Source organism: Fukomys damarensis, unplaced genomic scaffold (genome assembly GCF_012274545.1).
Source record: "Fukomys damarensis isolate Sample0158 unplaced genomic scaffold, DMR_v1.0_HiC HiC_scaffold_7, whole genome shotgun sequence".
In the NCBI taxonomy this organism is placed as follows: domain Eukaryota; kingdom Metazoa; phylum Chordata; class Mammalia; order Rodentia; family Bathyergidae; genus Fukomys; species Fukomys damarensis.
In genome coordinates this window covers 21,921,364-21,941,695 of record NW_022900919.1, presented here as the reverse complement: position 1 = coordinate 21,941,695, position 20,332 = coordinate 21,921,364, and the positions used below count along the sequence as shown (strand labels likewise).

The 20,332-nt window shown below is 40.9% G+C and overlaps 1 protein-coding gene across 1 annotated transcript in view; it reads right to left on the bottom strand.

The window, feature by feature from the left end:
- Positions 1-302: 302 nt before the first annotated feature.
- The window catches only part of Adamtsl3 (ADAMTS like 3), a 353,079-nt gene continuing 333,049 nt past the window's right edge, over positions 303-20,332 (bottom strand). Inside the window, exons 24-30 of the mRNA XM_010621186.3 lie at positions 19,670-19,783; positions 15,338-15,521; positions 9,994-10,198; positions 7,707-7,807; positions 3,314-3,528; positions 1,960-2,186; positions 303-1,873 (exon numbers count right to left, since the gene is read on the bottom strand). Of these exons, the coding sequence (XP_010619488.1) occupies positions 2,080-2,186; positions 3,314-3,528; positions 7,707-7,807; positions 9,994-10,198; positions 15,338-15,521; positions 19,670-19,783 (926 nt within the window). The 3' untranslated portion in view covers positions 303-1,873; positions 1,960-2,079. The remainder of the gene's footprint in view (positions 1,874-1,959; positions 2,187-3,313; positions 3,529-7,706; positions 7,808-9,993; positions 10,199-15,337; positions 15,522-19,669; positions 19,784-20,332) is intronic.

Sequence of the window (20,332 nt, the reverse complement as noted above, 5' to 3'; positions counted from 1 at the left end):
AAAAATAAGCCACCCACATTTATAAGGATGCCACTGAATATCAAAGTAAATTTATTTCTGAATTACTTAAGAATCATAAAAGAGAAGCTTCAACTCATTATAAAAAACAGTAGTAAAATACAGTATACAGGGATGTCACCAGGATGATAACTAAAGTAAAATAGTAAATTAAAAACAGTAATTTTTAATTTTTAAATACAAAGGCAAAGCAATTTAATAAGAAATTTTGTTAGTAAGAAAAATATATGTCCCATGTTTTTATTACATACTGTACAAAATAAAATATTGCACCTTTGTCATATAATAAATATATACAGAGTATTTTACAAATGATCTTTCTTTTAATTTAATAACTTTTCACAATCAAATATGATGACCAACAACTCACGGGCTGGTGTGTTCTCCTCCCTCCCACGTCCACTGCCCCATCACCAAGCCCTCTACATACAGTAGTGCTTATCCCAGTGCGGTGAGGCTGAAGTCAGAACAGAAGAGACGCGGTGCTCAAAGCCAGGGTGCTTGGTTCACTTAGTGACAGGTCCAGCACGCCTGCCTCAGAGATGTGGCTGCCAGCAGACTGTAGGTGGTAGTGTGCAGGCAGCCGGGACACTGAATGAAAAAGTGTGACCATTTACTTGGGGACGTGTGCCTTCTAAAGCCACAACGAGTAAAATGCCAGGAAAAGGTCCTCATAACCAAACCAGCTGTAGAGCTTACAGTTCAGTGCTGGTCTGAACCTACATCAGCTGCAACATTCACCCAGATTTCACCTCCACCTTGACCTCATAACTAACACCAGCCTTGGCCCCAATCTGAACCCCACCCAGCTCTGTCTTAACCCGACCTGCACCCTAACCCCAAAAGCCAACTCTAGCCTTAGCGCCAACTTAACTTCCCTTCTTACTAACCTAATTTTAGCTCTAATCTGAAACTAAAACTAGTCCCCAATTAGTTTTTAAATTATTTTCCCCAAGGTCTAACCCAACCCCTAACTCTAGCTCTTGGTCCCCAAAGTGTCACTTCCATCCAACCCAAATTTATTTTGGATCTATTGAAGAATCAGCTCAAATCCAAAGAATTACTTACGATAAACAATTCTTTCTCAACTACCATGTTTCTTATTTAGATCACTTTCTTATAAACTTTCCAAAATAAAAATTCTCAGGAATACTATTTCATACATAAATTAGGTCTAATAAGGCTTTGAATTACCATTTTGTGCAATAGAATAGTGCTTAGAAAAAGTTTCATTCACAGCTCTTAGAAGAAAACTTTCAATGTACTTCAAAAACAATAGAAAAGGTGAACTGCCCTCTTCTTGATTTTCAAGATGCCTCGTTTGGTCATGAATAGATTTCTGTACTTGTGAAGGCAACAGCAACAATGACTGTGTTTCCTTCCACGATTGTCATAAGAAAAAGGATCAGATGCCACCCCCTTGGGACCTCTTGGGCCCACTGTTGTTATATATGTGTCCAGAGAATTTCTTTCTTTCATAGACTAAAGGATCTATGAAAACACCAGGAGCACCAATATCCGAACAACTACTGGCCCGAACCTAAAAAATTTAAATACTTTATAACCTTGTCAAAACTGTGCAGTGCAAAAGAAGAGGGAGTCAGCAGTTACTGTGTTCCCCAAGCCTTCAGGATGCACTACTCTGTGCTAGGCCGAAAGTCACAGCTCCTGCTGAAGCAATCTTAATCTTGGTAGTTTCCCTGTCAGGTGCACAGGAAGAGTCCCAAGTGTGCTGGCTCATGTGCTATGGTGTTCTTGTGAATCCCAGAATACATCATTTATAAGAATTGAGTTAAAAACCAACCATGGGAAAATTTCAACTTACAAAATTTTAACAGTGGTGTTTTGTATCAACCTTGGTTTCATCATGGAATCTACAGTGTTCAGGAAATACGTGTTTTGCAAGCAGAGAACTTTACTGAGTAAAGTTTACTTATCAACCTTGGTTTCATCATGGAATCTACAGTGTTCAGGAAATACGTGTTTTGCAAGCAGAGACATGGGTATGAGAACTCTACTGTTCCTTTCTCATTGGAGCAGCATCACAAGCCCTGCAAAGGTTTACCCTTCCTGGCATGAGTGGCAGCACCTTTGTTTGTGGAGGTCCAGGGAACACAAGTTAAGGTGCTTCACGAATGTACAGTAGTGAGTTGTGTCTGTGCAGTCTCCTGCAAAAAGAAGAATAATGAATCCTTAACTTGTGGTTCATTAGAGTACTAGTAAAAAAGTCATCTGATTTAAACAAAAAGTTATAAAATGAGTATAAGGAATGAAGAGAAGAAACCAGCCTGGGTTAGGGGTGTGGCACTGAAGTCAGAAGTGCTCATCTCTGGCACAGTCAAGGGGCCTCTCAGAGCTCTAGGACCTCACAGCCCCTCTAGCCACAGGGCTCCTCTCAGCTCAGCACTGAGGATTTGCAGGCTTAATGGAGCCCTGGGCCATGAGTGGAGTCCATCCCAAAGCTACAGATCTGCTCTCTAGAAAAGGAACATGCACTTAAACTTGCCACGTGAGGGGTGTGATACAAGAATACTATGAGTGCTTACATTTTAAAAATGTGTTATTGTAAAAGACACATTGCTGTTATCCTCCCTCAAAATACTCCCCTTCATTTTGAACACACGTATCCATTGTGCTCACCACTTGCTCAGGTAATTCTGGAAATCCTCTAAGTCTCTTTTGAGGACGTCTTTAGTTTTGCTTTCATAGCTACTTTAATGTCCTGCATTGATTCAGAACATTTGTGTCTCATGGTCATTGTGACTTTGGAAAAGAGCCAGAAATCACGTGGTGCCAGATCTGGTGGATGCGGTGGATGAGGACTCACCTCAAAGGTTTTACAGTCCTGCCTTTCCACTGGAGGGCACTTGCCAGCTGCATCACCGTTTGTTTGACACTCAGGAAGAGGGCTTCCAGAATGCTTTGGAAAATGGCAAGAAAGATGGCTTAGTGTGCTCAAAGCAAAGGGGAAGTGTTCTGAAAGGGATTCATGGCAATGTGTCTTTTACTGTAATACCTTTTAAAAGATGTAAACATTCACCATATACTTTGGCCACCCTATAACTTCTGCATACGTGCACAGTTCCTGAGCCAACCTGTTGCCTCTCTGGCTCCACAGAAGAGACAGCCAGGCTCAGAAGGGAGGAGAGGAGCCCTACTGATTCAGCTGGTCCTTCTCTAGGGAACATGAAAGCACTAATCTGTTGTCGCGGGCTGCCACATGCTCTCTAAATGCCCTTCTGACACGACTGAGGAGGAAGGCCAGGCCAATGGAGGTACCTGAGAGGGTACATACTATTGCAGGAAGGCCCGCGGCAGTGCCGCCATGAAGTTGGTTTCTTTCTCTGCACACAGTGATTGTCGGCCACAGGCTTGCAGCTCCGTGTGTGGACACAGTCCACCTTCCGAGACTGGAAGCCCCGGCCACAGGCTGCCGTACAAGGCCTCCAGGGCCCTGTGCGCCAGCACACCTCACAGGCCTTGGATGTACAGTTCCTCCGGGGGGCAGATCTGGAACAGAAACAGAGCGTGAGCGAGGAGAGGCCGGGGAAAGGCTTTTGTCCTACTGTGTATTCTGGGTTCAAAAGCTTGACAGTTAGGAGCCTACTCATCAGGACACTGATGGGCACTATCCACAGTAGTGGTCTAATCATGACCATGATAAAGATAACTGTATGACTTCAGAATACATCTAATTTAAAGCCAACAAAATGGCCACACAGTAGACCCAAGTTGCCCTAGATATAATAAGGAGGTTCGGGAAGCTGCCACAAATATACGATAGAAGGAGAAGGGGGAGGGCCTATTTTTTTAAAAAAATTAACCCAGTACACATTTAAGGCTGTTTATGGCCTGAGGAAATGAAATGAGTGAAATATATCCCCGATGCTGAATAAAGTTCCAAACATATGGTGGGAACTGATGAGTGGCCAAACTGCCACTAAGACAGCAGCCAAGGTGAGCATTCACATCAAGTCACGAGGTGGAACTGCCTCTGGGAAGGGCTTTCCTCCCCCACTGATGGCAAGGTAGGGCTTCTCTCTTCAAACAATTCCAATTAAAACAGAGCCATCCCTTGCTTCTGTGCAATATGATCTAGAATAACAGAGACAGTGTCCCCCATCCCTGGGACTAAGAGTCCCTACCTAGATATGCCCCGGCAAGCAAGGCCTGGGATACAAACCATGTGTTTCCACCAACTTCCAACACCAGGCCACCCCCCCACACACACACATCAAAAATAGTCTCTCCTAAATTGGAACAGATCAATTTAGGCCGCAAGGAGAAGCGCTTCCTATCATGTCCCCAATAAACCACTTCAAATTTTGTTAACAAGCCTTAGATTTTCTGTTTTTATAAGCACTTGAATCACCCTCCCGGATGAGTAGCAATTGTAAGTAAGGGATTTTGTCTCTTCGCATGAACATTAGGCCACACCCAGACTTGTAACCAGGAACTTGTTGGGAAGCAGAATGCCTCTGACTCCCTTGACTTCTCCAGCAGACCAGAAACTCATTAGTCTGAATTTTAAGCAGATGTTCACCCTGGAGACTATAGGCAGCTAGGTGGGCCCAATTTGGCATGTCTGTTCTGTCCCCTAGGGAAGGGACCCTGGAAGATGTCTCAGTGTGAGTGAGAATGTCTCTCCATCCCCAAGGCTGAGGGCAAAAGGGCCCCAGCTTGAGCGGGTTCAGTAATCGTCCTTAGGAATCTAGAAGTTGCTGGCACAAGATATATAAACTTGAAGCTCGGCCAGATAGATAAAGAAAATGAACTTTCATAAATAGACTAAATAAAAGCCATATACAACAGCATAGATGAGAGGAGAAAACAAAAACAAAAACAGTGCCTTTTCATTTTTTGGTTATAGTCTTTCCTCAGAGCTGACTTCCTTCTTCCTTGGATTCTTTGAGATATTTTTGTACTCCTATTAAAGGCTCCTTAGAAGAGCACATAAATCTATAAGAATGTTGAAATTATGACATCCTGAACTTCTCTAAGCAAAAGTATGGCAGTATTACACAGAATGGGAAGCAATACTGACATTAGCCAGCAGAGGGAGACTCTACCAAAGAGTTTACCAAACTACTGGTCCACCAAACTGTTCATAAGATTTAGAGATGGGGTTAGGGAAGAGTTGAACTGTTGACTGCTTCTGTTTTCCCCAGTGGGCCTGAATCTTAGGGGCCTAACGTTGTCACTCTGAACAACAAAGACTGAATACTCATCAGCGATCTCCCTAAGTGGAGATCAGCCTTTCTACTGAAAAATGTTGAACAAATGTTCAAAAAATACTCAAAGAATATATTTAAGAGGACACCAAATTGTTGTAGACAAGTATTGTGTGGTCTTGTCTTACTCATAAGTCCCTTGCCCTTTTTGCATAAGTCATTCTAAATTGACATCATTTTCAGCACACAGGGCCTTAGCTAACCAAATCTTCTCCTTTGATGGTGGACAAGACCATCCTAAGTACAAAGGGAGCCATCAAGTTGCACGGGGGGCTTTGGACAAGCACAGAAATTGGAGCCCAGGTCAGCTCAGAGGTGGATCCTTTGGGATGTGGTAAGGGAATGCACAGCTGGCCCAACAGAGGGTGCCACTTTATCCTGGTCAGGGTAAGTGGGCCACAGCCAGGACACCACGCCATGCACACAGCCAGGGCCCATGTTTCTCTATGTGAAGCACGAATGTAAAAATGGCAGCTGTTTCTACTAGTTTTTCTCTGTTTCTCATTTCTATTCAGTCCAAGGAACTAAAAGGATAGTGGGGCTGGAACACAAAGACAGAAGGACTGAGGTTAGGGTGAGGCTGTGAAGGGAAGCAGGGTTTGAGCATGTGGTATTTCACAGTCCATGTGGAAGATTTTGGCCTGTCTTCTTAGGAACAACCAAAGCCTCTAAAATGATTTCAATCCAGCAGGGAGTTGGTGGTATGATCAGATTTGTATCCTACAACACTTGTTTAGTTGCAGTATAGAAGGTGGGTTGGAAACAAGCATGGGTGAGTGGAGGGAGCCCAGCTAGGTGCCTGCAGCTGTGACCAGGTGAGATGGCCAGGTAGTCTGGCTAAGGGTAACAATGGAAAAATGAAAAAAATGAAGATGGATTCAAGAAAAAATATAAGTCAAAATATATCTAATATAAAAAGTAATCAGAAAAGTACAAATTACAATGAGATATGATTTCTCATTTATCAGACTGGTAAAATTTTTTTTGAATGAATGAAAGTATATCTAATAATGTTGATGAAAAGAGGAATAATTCTCACATATTGATGGTGAAAGTATTTTGACAGCAGTTTGGTGGTATCCAAAGGAACATGCTTATCAATTTAATTCCCTATCTAAAAATTTACCCTATTAAAATACTTTCTTTTGTGCATAAAGATATATGTTCCAGGATGTTAACTACAGCATCTGTTTGTAATAGCAAAAAAACATCAAACAATCAAATGTCCATCAGCCATGGAATAACAGAATATTAAATACAACAATTAAAAACACATAAAGTCAATCTTTATCAACTAAGAAGGTCAAGAAGTCTATATTTTTAGGCAGAAAAAGTAAATTCTAGAAAGATATATATGGCATGTTAAAATAAAAAGCTCAACCCCCTCGTAGGTATTTGTGTTGTAAATATGTCTTTGCAAAAGCAAAGGGAAACATCTGGAACGATGGGTATCCATCTTGTGTGGTCTCCATCTTCTCAGCAAACTGGGAGCTGAGGTTGGATGTGGGGAATGAGGGCAGCTGTTCCCAACATTTTCCACTGGAGAGGAAGAGTTCTGGCCTGAATTGTGTCCGGGGGAATTCAAAATGCAGCTAAATCTCACTGCCAAACTTTCCTACAGGATTAAAATGGTCATTCAGCCAACTGTGAAGATCATCCCATTTTCTCCAGCAACACTCAGGATGTGGAGGAGAGAAACATAGCTAGCACTGGGGATGCTTGGGCCCTGACACTATGCTCACCGTAAGGCCACCCAGGTGAAAATATCCATTTTGCGGATTAGGGCAGTTAGGCACTCCAAGGTCAAATAACAGGAGAATGAAAGAATACCATAGCCCCCCAATTCGTGTGCTCTCTGGGCTGTGCTCCCACTGGCTGCTGGCAGGGTACCATTCTCCAGAGTGGGGAACCTGCCAGATAGGAAGAGACTGCATCTCTAGATGACCCCATAAACAAAGCTCTTCTCCCCACATCACCTTCCTGCCCATTTCATATGTGACAAAAACAACTCCTCTCTGTGTAAGCCCCTTTGCAAGATAAAAGTTTATTTTATTCTCAGCTAAACCACTGTGCCAACATCTTAATCACAGCAATTTAAAAATAGGGGAATAAAATAGTTAATGAGAACTCTGGAAAGATTTAATCTGTAAAACTAAACAAAATATTTCATACCAACTTTTTATACAGAGAGAAGAATCTTAACCTGTTTTCATACCCTCATTCCCCTTTTAGGATGCTTGCATTCTATATTTAACATCCAAATAAGTAAGTATAATCACTACATATAGACTAATAGTTCAGAATAACATGCACTGCTGAGGACAGCTCTAAAGACAATGTAATTCAGTAGGAATTGTCAATTATGAGAAGTGGTAGGACCAAATAATTTCCTTTCCAGGCATCTTTGGTCTCTGACTGAGGCAGAGGAGCCCGGGTTGCCCGGGGTTGGCCCAGTACCTCCTATCCTCACAGCCGGAGCCTGAGCTGTTGCGGTGTCCGCACGCTGTGTGGCGATGCTGCTGCATCCTCACCATACGGCCCAGGCAGCGTTCAGGACACTGGAACAGAAGGAAACGTAGTGTGGGCCACACATGCGGTGTGCACAAAATCACTTAGGCGGTAGGATAGCCATCTGTATGAGGACTGCTGTCCCAGGGAGTGGGAGAGGTCAGAGGCCAGCTCCGCAGCCCAGATGCCCCTTCTGCAGAGGCAGGAAGACACCCATCCTTTCTCTTTCCATCCATTTCCCCCAAAACTTTGACCAGATCTGGGGAGATGGGCAAAGGACAGAGCTAATCTTAAATCAACTGGGCTTAATTAAGTTTGGAAATAACTATGCTTAAAACCACAAGTTATTGCCAAGTTTGTTTTTCTTCTGCTCAGAGTGAAAATGGAGGCTTGTGTGCTAAAGTGAGTTCAATTATGGGGAAAAATGTTTTTAAACTTTGATTTGCAGTTCTTCAATTTTTACATAGTCATAATGCCTGTAACCTTTCCATATAATTTGTTTTATGTTTGAAAAGGTCTTCCCCATTATCATAGTTTTATTTGCATTTCATTACTTTTACAATGAGTTCTTTATCAGGTCAGAATTTGGGGTATGTTCTGTCTCGTCTCTGCTTCAACTTATTTTTCTTATTATCGATAACCAAGTTTTCTCCATTTTTTACAACTAACAGCTTTATTGAGCATAATTCATGCAAAACACCATTTGCCCAATCTCATAGTCTTCAGAGTTGCCTTACCACAATCAATTTTAGAACATTAATATTGTCCCCCAAAGAAATGCAATAGAATAGCCTTCATCACCTACCCTAAATCCTTCTACTGCCTTTTCCCCCAAGCTAGGTGACCATGAATCTACTTTTTGTCTCTATGATCTACCTATTCTGGACACTCTACATACATGAAATGATGCAGTATGAGGTGCTTTGTTCTGTCTTTCTTCTCTTACCATAGTGCTCAAGGCTCCTCCATGCTGTACAATGTACCAGCACTCTTTTCCTTTTAATGGCAAAATAGTATTCCACTACATAACACTCCAGTTTATCTACCCATCAGCACTTTCTCCACTGATAATTGTGGGTTATTATTTGTGTCCTTTCTACTTTTTGGCTATTATGAAAAATTCTGCTACAAATATTTATGCACAAGCTTTTGTATGGACTTATGTTTTCATTTCTTTTGGATTTATACCTCAGAATGGAATTGCTGGGTCATATTGCAGTTGATGTTTCGCTTTTCGAAGGCCCGTCCAACAGTTCTTCAGAGGGGCTGTGCCATTTTACACTTCCCACTAGCATTGTCTGAAAGTTTCGGTTTCTCCACATCAACACTGACTTCCACCACTATTTTTTTTTTAAACTAATCCCATCCTAGTGGGTGTGCGGTGGTATCTCACTGTGGTTTTGATTTTCATTTTCCCAATGACTAATGGCAAGCATCTTTTTACAGGCTTATTGGTCATTTGTATATGTTTCATCAAGAAATATAATTCAGATCCTTTGTTCATATTTTTAATTGGGTTATTTGGTTTTTTGACTTATAGTTTTAAGAATGTATTTTAGAGATGTGCTCCTTCTTGGATATATTTGAATTTTTTCTCCCATTCTGTCATCTGTTTACTTTCTTGATGACATCCTCTGCAAAATAAAAGTTTCAGTTTTGATATAGTTCAATTTATTCATACTGACATTTTCCATGCAGGAATATAATAGGTCTTTTATCTGCCTAACATTTGCTTTATGTGTTTTAATAATGTGGTATGTTTTTATGAGTCTGTATATATGAAAAAATTATTTTCTTAAGCATTTTTTCAGATTATTTTCCATATAGTACATGTTTATATTCCCAAGCACTTTTAATTAAAATAATTTTATTTAGGGTAGCATTTAGGACTTGGATTATGAGATTGTGTGCAGATAGCATTCACATTCCTCCTTTTTTTTTTTGGAAGGCTGCTTTTATTCCTACTGCCCTAATGGATTCATCATGGAATTTCTGTTATTGTGTATTTGTTATTGTATACTACTGTATGTGTTATTGTGCATTTGGGCCCATTTATTTGAAGGACCCAACTTGGTTCACTTTCATACTGGAAGACAGAGACACTGTCATTTCCAAATGCAGACCTTGAGGTCAGAGATGTAATTCATTTCAGAGATCAATCAGGACACCCTCCCTCATAAAAAGTTTATTGAAAACAAGGGGATGATTGCAGAGTCTTATCCACCCATGATATTACCTGCTGGCCTGGTTCGATGACCCACTGAGCACATGGATGACCTGAGCATGGCTTCCTTCCCAGAGGCCGGTCTTTAGGGTCACATGCCTTTGGAGACACCACCTGCACAGGGCCGCTGGCTTTTGTCTGCTTGCACTTCACTTGCCGACTGTGGAATCCTTCCCCACAAGACACAGAGCACTCTGACCACACACTTGTGAACCACCTAGGAATAAAGACTATAGAGCCTTAGTAAGGACCGGTGTGCTGGACTTTGTGAATGGGCTTGTCAAAGCAGGAGCTGGCCTAACACTAAGGTTATTTCAGAGCTGTCACCTGTCCCAGTGGGAAGGGGTAGCTGCACAGGTAATTCCTATCTCTTCTCAGACATTCTTTTGCTCAGGGGAGCAACAGAGTCACCATGTGGAGAGAATCAGTGTAGGGCTGGGGTAGAGCCATCTGCAATTTAGGGAGAACAGTCATTTTTATGGCCCCAGAGGGTGTAGCTAGCACAAAATTAGGTAGAAATTTCAAAAAAGTGATTTCTATTCACTGAAACCTAAGGATGAAAATGTTTCTAAAGCATTTAAGTGCTGCTATCTGTTCTATAAGATACTCACATGTTATTTAATTTGTGTGTTATTTCCAGTTTTATAGAGAATTTGCAATAAATTGGCTATGGCCACATAACTAAACTAATAATAGAGCTTGGATGGGACTAGATTCATCTGGCCCTAAAGTTCAAACTTTGATGATAATAGGAGGCTAAACTGGATGCGGACACCTCTGAGATGTTGAATGCTTTGTTACTGAAGGTGTCCAAGCTGTTGCCGGGGTTCTGTGGAGCAGACCTATCTAACCAAGGACCATGGTTATGCAAGGTCACTAAGACTAACGGAATTTCAGCACTTCCTTTAATGGTTAAAACCATGGCACCACAACTGCAGTACCTGTGATTTTGTTACCTATGGAAACTAAAGGCATTTCTATGTCACATTACAATTATAGCAAGCATTTCAAAACATCATTTATATTCATGCAATTTTTTTCTCATTGAGTTTATTGGTACTTTTTAAGTATACAGTACAGTTACATTTATCACTGGGATCTTGTACCTTTACAAGGCAGCTAGACTTTGTTACCGTTAGGAGGCAACCCTCATTATAGCATATGTTTAAAAATTTTTCAAGAAGTATATTTCAATATAATCAGCTTCCTTTGTAAATCACATGTTTTATTTTATGTATTTGAAAACCTTGTCTGAAGAAGTATCGATAGGCTTCTCCAGTCCATCACAGGGTGTCATGGCACAGAAATATTGAGAACAGTGATGTGGAAGGAGCTGGGGGCCTAGTGATCTCTATGGTCTCTAGTTGGTAGGAAAATGTAAGCCCCTATGAGTTCTAGGGGTGTGAAAAAGCTTGAGAATATTTAATACACATAATTGCTATTGAATGTCCCAATGTGTATCCTATCTATTCTGTGAAAATTGAGAACTGACATAAAGCAGTTTCCTCAAATTGGGTTGCTCATGGTTACAGTAGCATGAGCTTACTGCTTTCCAAAAGGTGACTCTTGCGGGAGACCACAATATTGATTATGCTCAAAGCAGGCTGTAAACAGTGCAGGCTGAGAAGAGTTAATCCCACAATTGGCTTCTTTTGAGAAATGGGTCCAACCAAAGCCTGTGTGCCAAGGTCAGAGCAACTCACACCCAAATTCTATTCCCACAACTAAAATCTTTTTAACTAGGACAAAGTTCTAATTACAACCATATATTTTGTCTTCTCTGTTCCTAATTTGAGAATGCTTTGTCTTGCCCTTCACAAGTCTTGCATACAATAGTTTCCATAGAAACCACACAACTGCGTATCCTTGCATGTAGTCCTGCCCTGGCACATAACCTACCTTTACCCTAACTGATTATTAATAAAAATGAGTAGCTTGACTTGCCAGTGCCTTTGTTGGTATTACCACCATTGGTCATCCTGGCACCCCACTTTCTGTCTCTCTTAATTCTGTCTTTTAGTTTTTTTTCCTCAGGCCTGCATTGTACACTGGGCAGGAGACTGGAGCCTACTGAAGAGGCTTCTGGTAATGTTTCAGGGGTCCCTGGTAGCTCCTAGCATGAGATCTTCCTCTCAGTAAATACAGATATCCCTTGTTTAACACCTATAAGTTTAACAACTGTTGCACTTAAAAGCTACCACTTGGACTTATGATACCCCCCCAATAGTTCGGTGCATCTTGTTTACAGAGCCTTAATGCCTGTTTAGTATAGTACATCTTGTTTATGCAGTACTATAACTTTTGCTGATTGCACTGTACTGTACAGTATTATAGTTTTATGTTCTGTTCTACATTATAGTACTGCATGTAAGAGTTATGCAAATAAAACCGAAGTCATCAAGTTGGAGTTTCTTTTTACCATTTCTTTGTTCTGAATATTGTAATGCACGTACTATATACAATTCCTTATTTAGTGATGAGTTAATTTAATGAACTAGTTGCAGGTACAGAACTTTGTCAGGAAATGAAGTACGCCTCTATCCTATTGTAGTTTAGGCAATTCATGAAGCATGTTGCAAATAAACACAGCATTCACGAAAAGACAAATGTTTCCAAAATGTGTATTGTTTCTATAATGTTTGATACCAGGGAAAAATAAGCTACCTGACATTTTTTGGATATTAAGCAACCTCATATTTTTCCTGTTTCGATGCAGAAGAGCATGATTTGGAGCACAGTATTATGAGACCTACTGATCGCATATGATACAGGAAGAACAACTATGCCAAAAGGTCAGAAAAGTTTATCAGTGCATTGTTTTTATTAGGCTCACTTTTAAGGACTATTTGCTTCCAACAGTTCCTCAGGTGACAATAAAACTGGTTCATTTGGAGATAAATTCTCTGATATAACAAATTCCTTAGAAGTGATGCTACCTTTGAAACTATTTGATATGTAGAACAGTATCATATCATATGAGTTTGCACACTTTCTCAAGGGTTATAGAAACACTTCTGAACCATAGGCAACAATTGAACAGTTAATTATCACTCTTAGGGCCAGGGATTTAGCTCAGTGGTTCTGCCACCTGCCTTGCAAGTGCAAGGACCTGAATTCGATTCCACGGTAAAAAAAAAAAAAAAAAAAAAAAAAAAAAAAAGGAGAATTTCAATTATCACTGTTATTCTTGGCTCTGTGTTTATTTTATGTGTCTAATTTTTGTCTTATATTTCTGGCTAGTAAGTTCCTTTGCTACATGCTTTGTATGTCTTTCTATCCTTCTAGGTATTTACTGCAGGGGTGGATAGAGCAATGGCTCATCAACACCAGTTTCACTGTCAAGAATATTTGGGATTTCCAGTGATTTTTACAAAGTCCAGCAGGTTCATGGTTTTGATATCTTCCTTTCTTTTCTTTTCTTTTTTTTTTTGGTATCAGGTATCGAACTCGGGTCCTTGCACTTGCGAAGCAGGCAGCAGAACCACTGAGCCAAACCCTCAGCCCAATATCTTATTTTCATTGTCCCTTGCAATGCCCTGCAGAAGCTCCTTCATTAATGAGCCAGAACTGCATATTCAAAATAGAGCATCGAGCAGTATCTACTGTGCAATGAACATAACCTTGAAGAACTCATGGAAGCTGCTATAATTCCAGAAAAGGGTGCATGAAGAAACACAGGAATAGCTGCTTCACTGATTTGCTAAAGATAATATCTGGATTTGTTTTGAAATCATAATTACTGATGAGCACTTTCTGCATCATTGCTGTATTATGAGATACCCAGAATTTCTGAATAATTTTTATCCCTGACTTTTCTGACATGAGAGGTATCAGCTAAGACCAGCTGATGTGATGACTTATTGGTGGTTACTGTATTTTACTTGAAAGATTATTGGAGAGCATGTGTTCTTATGGAAAATAAATCACTTTAATGGAAATATTTTGATGATATGATACTTAAAACAGATATTTCTCATTTAATGACATATCTGCTTAATAACTGGATTTATGACCCATTTTTTTTTGGTGCAGTTCTGTGTGTTCTCTTTATAGGGCCTCAATATTTTTGGTACAGTACATCTTGTTTATATAGTACTGTAATTTTTGCTGATTGTACTCTATAGTACAGTGCCACAGTCTTAGGTTTTGTCATAGTACATTACAGTACTGCATGTAAGAATTATGCAAATAAAAGCAAAGTCATGAGATAACTAACATTGTGAAATGGGAAGAAAAGGGCTAAAGGTGTATGGAAAGTGGGAAGGGTAGGGGAAAGGTAATAAGGGAAAAATATGAGAAAATGAAAATAAAGTGTTTGTAAATGGGGAAGAGAGGAGGGGGTGAAGGGAGGGCAGGGACAAGGGGAAAAAATGAGAACCAATACCAAGACCACCTGTCACATAAAGGTACAAGATCCCAATAATGAATGTAACTGTATCATATACCTAAAATGTACCAATAAACTCATTCAAAGGAAAAAAAAAGCAAAGTCATCAAGTTGGAGTTCCTTTTGGCCATTTCTTTGTTCCGAATGTTGTAATGTACATACTATACACAATTCCTCATTTAGCAACCAATTTACTTAATGCCCCGGTCCCAGTAGTATAGCTGGGTCACAAATGAGAAGTGTCTGTACAATGGGCACCGGAGGGAGACATGGCAGTCAGGATGCCTGCCGCATTGATGGCCCTGTGAGAACAGCCCACGGCAGCAGCTTGGCTTTCCAGTGCAACCCTGCTTCCTGCTGTCCTCCACGGCACAGGTCACTGGCTGTACTGTGGTCGTTTTTGCACAAGGGCTCTGGGCTGTGTGACATTAAAGGTTTGTAACACCTCTTTATTTGTTAATCATTTGCCTGTCAGTTTTGTTGCCATTTGGTTAATTATCCATTAGGTTCTATGCTATCGATCATTCATTCATTCCACAAGTATTGAGAGCACATCATGAGACAGGCATTGTGCTAAGCATTAGAAATAAGTCATTGAGCAAAACAGCCACAGATTTACTCAGGGTTAACTCTAGGGAGTTCAGGACCTCAGCCTCACTGTGGGCATAAGGAAGCAGCAGTGCTGAGTTCAGGAAGCAAGAATGGGTGATGATTAAGGGCAAAGGTTCTGCAATCAGACTGACTGCTTAAATTCTGGCTCCTGGAACTGGAGGGCCTGGGTTGGGGTGTATTCCCTTCTGTAAGACAGGAAACTAACATCTCCCTCACAGGCTGCATGACGCATTTAGGGGAAGACCAGGTACAGAGAAGGTGCTGAACTATATGCCATTAAGCTATATTCCCAAAAGGCTGTATATTTAAAAACTAGTGACAAGCTAGCACTGATAAGATAAGAGTGACCTCACATACCTTGCAGGGCAGTCCCGGATGTTACAGGGCTGGAAGCCGGCCCTCGGCTTCTGGAGGTGACCACAGAGGTCTGTGCTCACTTCCTGCCCACTGGTTGTCACACAGCGGGGTCTCTGAATACGAGTTCCCAAGTGTCCACAGGTGGCAGAACAATGTGTCCAGTTACCAGGTTCCCAGAAAGGCTCTGGAGAAATGAAATGAAATGACAGCCCCCAAGTAAGAAATAATGATGGGCTGGAGAGAATGTGGCCAAAGACCACTACGAGCTGTCCTCAGGTTAGCTGCCTGTATGGATTTTCAAGGAGCACACACAGAGAAAGCCATTCCACAGGCAAAGGGGTCCTTTAAATCTATGTGCTGTCAATGGACTTGTGATAACTGGTGGGAATGGAGGCCAGAATGGAGTCTCTGGACCACAGCCTCAGAGAGGGGCTACTGAAGGCCAACCAGGTCTTCCAGAAAAAACCCCACAGAGACTTCTCTGAGGAGACCCAACAGGATAAGAGAGGAAGGCCTCTCCAGGGGATACTCCAGGGCAATTTCCAAAAGGTGGATCAGGCAACGAAATCAGAGGTACTTTAGCAGAAGGAACAGGGACCAGAAATTATGCACTGAAGTTAAAGATGCATTTCAGTGCCATTCTTACTTTTCCATTAATAATTCATCACAACTTCAGGTTAGTCCTGAAACTACATAAGTAATTTTCATGGAGACATTTGGAAAGGTAAAAATGAGAGTTTTCTCTCAAAAAGTAGAAGTTAACCACCTCCAGGAACCCCGGCTTTTTGTTTTAGACTCCATTCCTAATAGCCTTTCCTTCCCCTACTGACATTTGGTGAAAGATGAGGTAGGACACGATGATGACAGACGACAGAAAGTGCCAGAACTCCCTATAATAATCACAATGAACAGATAGCTCCCAGCTGTGGCCATGGCATTCCGATAGAGCAGAGTGATTTCTTTTTGTTTTCCTGTTTTCTGAGTTTTGACTTTTTGCCTTAAATTGCACATGACATCATTTGCAAAGCGGAACCACAAAATATATTTTGAGTTTGACCTTTAGGGCTACAGTTTACTTAAAAAGTTGTTGTTATTTTTTAATGGCTGCTTCATTGAGAACTTTTTATAACCCATGTTTTATTTGTTATTTACTCTCCCTGGTTATCTTGTGAAGTGGGTATTTCTATTCACAGAGGTGGAGACTGAATGAAGCTAAGTGACCTGCCCCAGCTCTGCCACCTGTTAGCAGGACTGTAACTCGTGTGTTCCTGACTCCAAATCTCTCTCCATTATGCCACATTTTACAATGAAACCTCGCCATTTCCAGGCAGAGCACATGTGCATTTCTTTTAAAATGTGTGCTTTTTATTGAAGAAGAAGTCATAATTCAAATGCTCAGATCTCAGCAATGGGGTTTTATAAGTTTTTACACCTGTACTAACTTTTGTATCTGTGAGCCAAAGGAGAGAATATCATACTTACATTGCCCTAAAAATGTTGCCTCTTGCTCCTTCCAATCAGCGCCTCTCCCTTCCCAGGCTTTCACTTACCCTGGCTTTGCTCATTCCTGGGCTTCGTACACTATGTACTCTTTTACCTTTGGCTCCTATATTTGAGATTCACTCATATCATTGTGGGTGCTAGTAGTCCATTCTCTTATTACTGAGTAATATTCCATTTATGAGTATACTACGTTTTTTAAAAAAATACAGTCTCTTGTCTACAGCTACTGTGAATAAGGTTGAACATTCTTGCACAATGGGCATCTCTCCATTTTTCATGGGTAAAAACACCTGTGAGTGAGATTTCTGGGTCAAGGGCAGATGTATGCTGAACTATGTAACAAATTGCCAAGGAGTTTTTCAAAGTGGTCTTATCTTATACACTAAGCAATGTATGAGAATTTCAGCTGCTTTACATTCTTGCCAAAACTGGGTATGGTGAATCTGTCATTTCTCAGCTCTTCCGGTGGGTGTTACTTGCACTTCATTTGTGATTTTAATCTCCATTTCCTGGATGCCACCCATATACCTTATTTGAAAGCACTGCTGTGCGTGTGTGTGCGCGCGCGCGTGTGTGTGTATGCATGTATGTGCTCACTGGGATCTTGGGGATATATATATTTTTAGATAGGAGTTCTTCATTAAAAGTATGTATTGCTGGTATTTTTCCCAGTCTATGGCTTACCTGTTCCCTTTTCTCTACCCCCACCCTTTCAATTACACCCAACCTCTTGCATATGCTAAGCAAGTGCTTTACTAATGAGCTACATCCTCAGCCCTCTAATTCATATTCTTAATGGTGTTTTTCAAAAGCAGATCTTTACAATTTTGATGAAGTGCATTTTTAAATTTTTTTTTGCTTATAGTTAGTGCTCTTTGACACACACACATTTGAAAACTACAGTAGATCATACCATAATATTCCCATATACAACCCCTTATAGGCCTCCCATGTTTCTGCAGTCTCTGGAATCTTTACCCTGATCCTCAAAATCCTGAATGATTTGGTCCTCAGAAACTCTCCTAGCTTGTCTTAAATCCCTCTCCCTTGGCCTCGTGGCACTCATCACATGTGTCCATTTCTGTTCCTGGACCACATTAGGCTTCACTCCCTTTTTATGATCTGTACTTTTTCCATTGGCCAGAAATGTTCCTTCCTCACCATTCTGCACGAATGGCTCCATTTCACACTAGGTCTGGCCCTTCATGGCACCTTTTTAGGAGCCTGTCTTGCCTGTGGTCACCTATGTGAATATTTCAAGGACTATGTGCCTCATCACTCTATTTTTTTCTTGTAGCAGTTATCACAGATAAATATCTAATATGGATTTATATACTTATTTGATTCTGGTCTGTATCTCCTTCTGGAATGCCACTGCCAGAAGCACTGTTCTGTTCAACACTAGGACAGGTCACATTATACATTAGTCTTCTGACTAATTCTTGTTAAACTGATAAACAAGTCCCTCTGAAACGCTCAGATAGGTATCCACTGAAGGGACATGTATGCATGTTTGTCTGCTTAGGAGGTGGTATATGGAAACCAAGCACTGGATTACCACACAGTCTTGACGACCCCCAGCAGCAGGAGCCACATGAATCCCTTTTCCTTCATTAGTCGCTCTGAGGGAGCTCTTTTGATCTTCAGATTCCATGCTATGTGTAACTTCTCTGTGCCTTTGCACGTCCTAGTTTCTCTAGGATGTCTTCCTTTCTCTTCCCAGAATAAATATGATCTACATAAAAACTGAGTTGATGTCTCCAGAAAAGTAAGGGCCTTCATTTGTGCCACCACATACTTTAGCCATTCACTATTAGGAACCTACTGCACTGGTCCAAAATACTTCTTTACATGACGGCCTCCCCTTAGACTGTGATCTTCTCAGATCATCTCTGTATCCTCAGCCCTGGGAAGAGCAACCACTCAACAAATATTGTTGAATGTCAAACGAATGGGTAATTGTGCATGTAATAATGGTATTACTTTATGCGAATGAAGACAAGAAAAATCTGAATACTTCTAGATAATGATGTCATTCATAATTAATGTGATAGATTGTTAATTGGCAGCTTAACACTGTTTTCTCCTTTGTTTTCTCTTGCATCTAGAAACTATGCACCTTGGAATTGCTACCTGCTGAGTTATAATCTTATGATACATTCTGCAAGTGAATTATTACTCAAGATTTAGAACACTGAGATGACATAGCCATTACTGTCCCTGTATAATAACAAAAGAATAAAACATGAGGTTTAACAGCAACTTCTGTGTGTCCTCCTGTGATTCACCTACATTGGAGCTATTGAGATCATTAGTAAAGGCTTCCCATGATTGCTGAATTTTTATTTTCTCAACTCCACCTTACTCCCCTGGCCTTCTGAAGAGTTTTACAAGCTTGAGATATGTACGTTAGGTTCTCCTGATCAAGCACTGATGCATGACATAGGATTGGAATTTTTGGGGGGGAGAGAAAAATTAAAGAATTGATATCAGAACTCTTAGCAGATCTTCCCTCTATTAACATTTACTGAGTTGGCAATAGTTTCAAAACTCAGAAATCAATATCTACATTGTCACAAATAACAATGCATGTTATAATAGAAGCTCTGTGGGCTTTCTCAGAAGTACATTTGTCTAAAAAATGTTTCAATATTAAAGGAATAAGTTGCACCATGGAAAACTCAGGAGCAAAAAGAAAAACATGATCAAGTGCCTATGAATCATTTTACATATTGCAAAGTAAGAAAATATGGAGGAGCCTTCAGTTAAATTCTGTTCTTTACACATGCCTCCCAAACAGGAAATCTTATAAAAGTCAAAATCCCAGACCTCGAGGCAGGGTTTCTCTTGCGTTGCTGGTGTTGGTTCTGGTGTTGGATGCCTGGAAAACATGCATTTTATGTCCCTTGGGAAATACAATTTTACTGCCTGACCATCTTCGTTCTGAGAAAACAAAAAGTAACACTCTTTTCAATAGAAATGATCCAATTTTCATTTCAGCTTGGGTGTTCTTAAAGACAACTACCAGGAAAGGAGCGGCTCCTGATGGGGGCACTGTGGTCCTGGATGCCTGAGCTCCCAGGGGTCTAGAGGTGAGTGTGGGTGTGGGGAGGGCAGAGTGGAGTTATCTGAGGTGCTAGCCTGTGGTATCTCTGCGTGCCTCCAGAGTTCCCAGCCTAACTTACAGGGTAGACAAAGTGAATCCAGCGGAATTTCAAAAGGTCATGGAGGAAGCACATTGGTCAGAGTTACTGCTATCCCCAGAGGTCCCAGGAGCAGGACTGAGGACCCCTGTAGATGCAGAAGTGGCATGAGAGGAGCAAGGTTTAGGTTGAAGCCTCTTGGTGAGTTTGGAGAAGTCATTCAAGAACCTAACAGCTTCCTACTTGTAGCCTCAGCACTCTGGGAGACTCAGGCAGGATCGCAAGGGTTAGTGAGTTAGCCAGACTCTGTCTCAAAACAAAATAAATAAATAAATAAATAAATAAATAA